Source organism: Monopterus albus, unplaced genomic scaffold, assembly GCF_001952655.1.
Source record: "Monopterus albus unplaced genomic scaffold, M_albus_1.0 scaffold166.1, whole genome shotgun sequence".
Classification (NCBI taxonomy): Eukaryota; Metazoa; Chordata; class Actinopteri; order Synbranchiformes; family Synbranchidae; genus Monopterus; species Monopterus albus.
The window spans coordinates 1971867-1978795 of record NW_018128046.1 but is presented as its reverse complement, the minus strand read 5'-3'; the positions used below and the strand labels follow the sequence as shown (position 1 = coordinate 1978795).

Here is a 6929-nt window from a genome sequence, read left to right as displayed (position 1 = left end):
CATTGTCCATAAAATATTGTGGGTAGTTACACTTTCTAGAACTGTTTCTAATCAATTTATTTAATATATTCCAAGTACCTCTGATGTTATTTTTATTATCCTCTAATAATTTAGAGTAATATAGTTTCTTACATCTCCTCAAAATCTCAGTTAATTTGTTCTTATATGACTTATATTTTTCTTCTGCCTTCTTTGATCTTTCCTTTATAAATTGTTTATATAACCATTTCAATCCATTTCAAGATGAGTCTGAAATATAACAAAATGTGGAAAACTTGAAAGGGTCTGAATACTTTCTATACTGACTGTATAAAGTGTTCTGACATTTTCTGAGACCGCTTATCTGGCAGCTGAGACAACTGACCAGTCAATGGCTCTCATTACAATGGGGAGACAATCTCTCATCTCAGCAACCCCCTTCGTAGTTCACTGCTTGTTATGATGTCTCTGCAAGTCCTTTTGTAAGGTATACTTGAGTTTCATGGGCAACACAGTGGTGGTTAGTACTATCGCCTAATAGCAAGAAGGTTCCAGGTTAAAGCCGGTTTCTGTGTGGAGTTTGCATGTTCTCCCTGTGCCTGCGTGGGTTTTCTCTTGGTACTCCAGTTTCCTCTCACAGTCCAAAGACATGCAACTTAGGTTGATTGGTGACTCTAAATTGCCCATAGGAGTGAGTGTGAGTGTGTGTGGTTGTTTGTCTACGTGTCCGCCCTGTGGCAGACTGGCAACCTGTCCAGGGTGTACCACGCCCAATGTCAACTGGGATTGGCTCCAGTTCCCCCATGACCCCATTCAGGCATAAGCGGTATAGATAATGGATGGATGGATGAATGGATGGTTTCACAAATGAAATCAAATCTTTGTTGCTACTTCTTTATTTTGTCTAGAGGTAGAGTTACTGGAAGTTAATGTTATACTTGAATAGCAACAGTGCAGCCTCTGTTGAAGCTGTGTTGAAGTGCAATCAACAGAGCCAAGCCAGCCAAGAATGCTGCTGTCCCAAATGCAAATTGATCACGCTGTATTCCTGTGCCCTCTGGAATTTGGACTCCTGAGTTAAGCTGACTGGTTGTTGGGTTTTTCCAATATAATAATAATAATAGTAAGGTCTAGACCTTACTTTATAAAGTGTCCTGAGATTACTTTTGTTGTGATTTGGCGCTATAAAAATAAAATTTGATTTGATTTGATTTGATTTTCAGAGAAATGTGCGAGCACAAAATATTGAGAACAATGATAACTGGTTAAGAACTGTAAAAAAAAGTAGCCAACTTGAATTATAGGCCTAAAGAGTGAAACTAAAAAAAAAAAATCTGCATTGATGTGCAGTGTGTTCTAACAATCATCAACATGTTTTGCACCATTTCCAGTGGAAATGACACAAGCTCTTACAGACACTTATGCTGTAGCTACATAGCTAGCCTACCAAAACATGGAGCTACTTTTTGTATTTTATGTTTGAGCAAGTGTTCTTGTTTGCCTTGAACAGAAACCACATGTTTCCACTTCTGCTTCACAGTCAGTCTTAATACCTAAACTTGAAAGCTACAGCTAGGCTAACACACATTCACCTGAGTAACTGGTTTGCATTCTTTCAGAGTAGCTTCCTCTTCTTTTACCTCTTACCCTTTTAACTGGGTTTCAGTTTAACGTTACTTAGTAAGAAAGATTGTGGCTTTCTGGGTTTCACTCAGTCGATCAGATTATTTCTGATTCCGCTTGTAAAGCTAAAAGTCTTGTGGGGCTCACCAACAGTCAAAAGTTCTACTCATTTTAGGAACGTATGCTCATCAGACGGAAAAAAGTCTAGAAACGATAAACTGCACAGACCGATAACAAAACTGCAGCTGAGTGCAGATAGGTCTTCCTACTGCAGGTAAGAATCTGTATTGGAGTCAGTGGCAGGTCAATAGGACCCTGTGGAACTAAATGATAGAGGAAGCAAATTAAAGACAACACACACACACACAAACACACACACACCAGCTTTGAGTGGGGAGGGGAAGTGGGCAGGCAGGCAGGGGGACCAGGAAGCCTCCTGCCTCTGTCCCTGAGGTCATGCGCATTTTTCCTGGGCAGTGGAGTCGCCCAGGCTGGGTCTGCTGGGTCCTCTGCCACATTAACACTGCTATTAGCCTGCAGTCACACCTGGAAACCACTCAGCTCCCACTTTCTCTCTTTGTTTTCCTCTTAGCTTGCTCTGCCTTTGATCTATTCAACTATAGTGAACAAATGCAGTTATTCTACTGTGTCCTTAGTGTGTGGAAAGAGTTCATTTTATCTGTGTCTAATGAATTTGCCTTCCTTATTAACACACACAAAAAACTGTTTTAAATCATTTTTGATTTTAAGATTGAGATTTAGGTTTCTGGCTAAAATGAACATTTACAGGATCAATTGTCAGGCCACATTTTATGTGTTTCTCATAAATATGATGCCTATTTTGACATTTTCCTCAAAGCATTTGCTGAAGGCACAGTCACAGAAAGCACACACAGTCTCTGGCCCTTTTACTGTCACGGTGCAAGGTTGTGTATGTGAGTGTGTGTATATGTAAGCTTTCATGTTAAAAGCAGGTCTTTAAGTATGTAAGACTGTGGCATTAAAGGCCATATCCCCCTGTCTGTGCAATTATACTGTCAGTGACACACACATATAGACAAAAACAATGATGGCACTGACAGAGATGAAAGGTTGTTGGTCTTGTATGTCTGTGTGTGTGTGTGTGTGTGTGTGTGTGAGAGAGAGAGAGATAATGACAGGCTAACGTTCAGAGAGGAAGGAGACGCAGTTACACTCAAACACTGCTGGGCTTTAAGAATGGCGACAGGGTGCACTCAACACACACACACCTACTGTACACTGCCTGTTGGTCTTCTTTTTTATGTTAAAAGCACATTTAATTAGAAAAATCCTGTTCTTTCACAATAAAAGCCATTTGATTGTTATTGCAAGTGGTAAACACAAAATATAGCAAATAATGAACTTTTATTTTCCATTTTCCTAAAAAGGGCAATTTTCTGTTTATGTCAGTGAATGTACCTTTGCTCCCTAAAATACTGAAAACCCCAAAGAAACCTACTGAGTTTCTGCATCATCAGCTCTCCTGACGGCGGATAATGGAGGCGTCGGGCGAAGTCGTGGCAGTACCAGACGAGCAGCTCAGCACCAGCAGGGACAGGTTTCACTGTGTAGAAATAAATCTCCATGCCGTTTTGACAGGCCGCCAGATTCTGCTCCGCAGCAGAGTGGGCTGGGTTCACGTATCGCATCCAGTTAGAGCGAGTTTCATCCAGGCCGTCGACAAAGTGATGAAATTCCCCGTCCACGTAAATCTGGAGCCAGGAGGAAGAAATGTTAATTAAAAAATGTTTTTTGTTTGGTTGTGCTCTGAATTCAGTTGGTCTTTCTTTCTTTCTGATAAGAACAGAGAGGACAGAAGTTTTAAAAAATACTTACAGTAAGTTGTCTTAAAAGAAATAAGCACATTTTTAACAATCTGTGATATGTAAACTCATCAGTAACTTTTCAGATTAACTGATTTAGAGAGAGAGAATGTGACTGAATAGATGGGACAGTAAAGTATGACGAGGTCAAGTAGCAAGTGATTTTTAAAGTAAATATAAAAGTAAGTTGTTAACACTATAAATAATTGTTTAAATAAGTAAAATAACTAATTTTCAAGGAAAATACCATGAGGCAGATTAGTTACAAACTAATTAAAATGCCTAGTCAATTAGTTACAAATGAACGAATTAAGTAAGAAAATTGGAGTTTGGACAACAACATAAAAAACTGAATACCTAAAAAGTAAATAAGTTAAAAAATAACTTACCAAATAATTAATAAGTTGACTGACTAGCTAAGTGCCTCCCACCAAAGACTGAATCCAAGCTATCTTAATATAAATCAGACTCTCTCATCCCTCCATCCTCTCATTCTTCACCATGTCCCACCATCATATCCTTCAGATGTACAGTGTCGATGAAGAGGAGGTCCTCTTTTATATTTAAAAAAGGAAGGGACGGATCAACTCATCTTCTTCCTCTCTTCCCCCCTTCTGCCTTTCTTTCACTCTCTCTATCTTGATCTCTTTTTTCATTTGGCTCCATGTGTGTGAATGAGAAAGTGCAATATGAGCATGAATGAAACACCTTTCTGATTTACTGCTTCTGCTTGCGGTTAGGTGCACAGTGACTCTTTCTTAAGCACACCCCACACTCACACACACACACAGTGTGTAGGTGGTGGTCAGGTAGGTGGTTTGTGAGCATGTGTACTCTCACTGTCAGTTACCGGTAGTGATGGAGGCAAGTGTGTTCTGCCAAATGGTATGTGCAGACTTACAGGAACTTTAGTGTGATGTTATTTGTGTGAAGGTGACATCATATCCCCAACTGTCTGTCTCATGCACACAGAAAAACAGCGAGCCCAGTTTCCTGTTCCACTGAGTGACTTTAGACGTCACAGGAAGGGGTCCCTCCGGCTTCTGAGGAAGTGTGTGTGTCTGTATGAGTTTTCCGTATGTGTGTGTGTACTCACCCTCCAGAAGTACTTGCGGTTGGCATCTCTGGGGACGCTGTCGGCCGTGTAGATCTCGCCCACCAGGGGACCGAAGCGAGTCCCTTTGGGGATGTACTCCCTGCTGCACACGCCAACCACCTGCACAAGGACACGCACACAGGCAGGTTACACAAAAGGTTAAGCTTCTAACATTTTAAATGTAAAGATCTTTTGTGATAAAAGTGATGCTTTTGACCACATGGGTTGCTGTAGATATAGACTGTGTGTGTGCTTTCATGCTGCTGTGCGCATCCTTTAGTTATTGGGTATAAATAAGACACACCCATTATCAACCACCTGTTAACAGAGACGTTGTATGAACCAGCTTCACACCCCAGTTCAATGGAGAGTTTTTGTTTGTGTAATTGGAGAAAAACTGTAAAATATCTTCATTCAAATCTCCCTCTCTCTCTACATTCATCCTGTTGTTGCCACATCAAACCAAAACCACTGTCACTTCAGAAACTTGGGGGAAAACATCAAGATGTTCAAAAGGAGATAAAAACTTGTTTCTCTCTGTTTTTGATTTTTTGTCCTATTCAATTAAGGTGCAAATAATGGGAGAAGGAGGAAGAAGAAGAAGAAGAAGAAGACGGATTATGTGACTAGACGTCAGGCTCCAGACATGGATGGTGGAGAAACATGCACATTGATTTTCTTCTTGCATGAACCACTCAAACAAATGTCTTTTCCAAATCCGTGTGTTCCCTTGTAATATGGGAAATCCCCTTTTCCTCTTTCCCCATTATGGGAACAGACATAAGTTTGTGCTAGTGTGTGCACGGGGTTTTTTTCATTTATTAACAGCCTTTTACAATGCTCTTTTTTTTTTTTTGAACCAAAACCTAATTCTCTTTGATCAGAGTGACAAACTCCCATCTTTAGTTTTTCCCTTCCTTCTCTCTCTATCCAGATTATCCGATAGCTGATTAGTTGATAACATAGCAGCTCTTAAACTCTCTCTGGTTCCTTCCTCAGCTTCCTGTTGATAAGTCCCTGATGAGAAAATCTATGTGATCATGTCAATTTACAGAGAGTGTCTAAACTAACACTTTGTATTGGCCTTTTGACCTAATGTCATACTCTTTTACAATCCAAGCTGCCTTGAAAAGATCTGCCAATGCAGCAGGAGAAACTCTGTTTCTGCGTAAGCAATGAGATGGTTGACAGCCTTAACATCTATTCAGCTCTGATTTGGGTTTAGAGTATTATTAGAGTTTAGATTTGAACTTCAAATCAAAAATATCTTCAAATGCAAATCTGAAAAAAAAAAGTTTTTCAACTTTCCCCCTTTGGTTCTCTGCATTACATCACTGTTATCCAACCTCAGTTCTAACCTTTGACGCTTTAACATCTGGACTTTTTCACCTCTAGTCTGATCAATGGCAAAAGCCTTATCTGTCAGAAGGTTTCACAGTGTCTGATAGGTTAGTTGAGAAAGATTTACAGACACTCTGAATCAGATGAAGCTTCATTTTTCAGGACAAGCTATTGTAGATTTGGCACATGAAGCATCTGAGGGGTCAAAGTTCATTATAAACCTCTGTAACTGAGTCATTCAGCAGCTTAAACATGATTAGGCTGCAGCAGTTTGATGTCCTCGGCTTTTGAGATGCTGAACTGTGCCCTCTGTCAGCTGGGATGTGTAGTGCAGGTTCAGGCCATCAGCGTTTTCTCAGATGATGAATGAGTTTTTATGGATGCACACGAGGTGATGAAGACTTGGCACAAATACAGCACATGTCTGTTACAGTGTGTCTGAGTGTAAATTCTGCTTCAGGCATTTCACACCCCCTCTCACACACAGAGACCTCTCTGTAATGTGTGTAAAGCTTTACGATGAGACACGACCCCCTCCTTAGTGCATGACCCACATCTGACTCACGTGTGTGTGTGTGTGTGTACAGATGGCTTTCTCTGCCTGGGTGTGTGTGAAAAACTGGGACTGGAGCTCAAGTTTTGTGTCTTTGCTGAGTCTGACCTCTGTGCTTTCAGCTGGGTGTTTGAAGGCCAGGTTTCGAGGCAGTGATGCTTCAGCTCTGGTGATCATCGTGGTGTCACTGTCTGGCCCCACCTCCCATGCTGTGTCTTTGACGATGTATGTGCACTTCTCCTCGAAATCTGCCTCTGTCCATCGGCTCATGTCTGCGTCCTCCATTTCCATCTCCATATCGATGTCTGTGTCCGTCATTGTCTCTGCTCCATCTGAGCTGGAGGTGGCGGCAGCACTGGTGGCGGTGGAGGCCATCTTGGGTCCATGGTGTGAGTCGTCTTGTTCCATGGTGTGCGCCCCCTCACTGGTCAACATGGCCGAGCTATGAGAGGTCGCCTGGTGGAGAGACATACAGAAACACGGGCAGGGAAAG

The 6929-nt window shown here is 41.3% G+C and overlaps 1 protein-coding gene across 1 annotated transcript in view; it reads right to left on the bottom strand.

Annotated features, from left to right (window-relative positions):
• Window positions 1-6929, bottom strand: part of prdm1a (PR domain containing 1a, with ZNF domain) — a 17689-nt gene that overhangs the window by 7506 nt on the left and 3254 nt on the right. Inside the window, exons 2-4 of the mRNA XM_020615472.1 lie at window positions 6545-6892; window positions 4543-4662; window positions 3083-3335 (exon numbers count right to left, since the gene is read on the bottom strand). Of these exons, the coding sequence (XP_020471128.1) occupies window positions 3083-3335; window positions 4543-4662; window positions 6545-6892 (721 nt within the window). The remainder of the gene's footprint in view (window positions 1-3082; window positions 3336-4542; window positions 4663-6544; window positions 6893-6929) is intronic.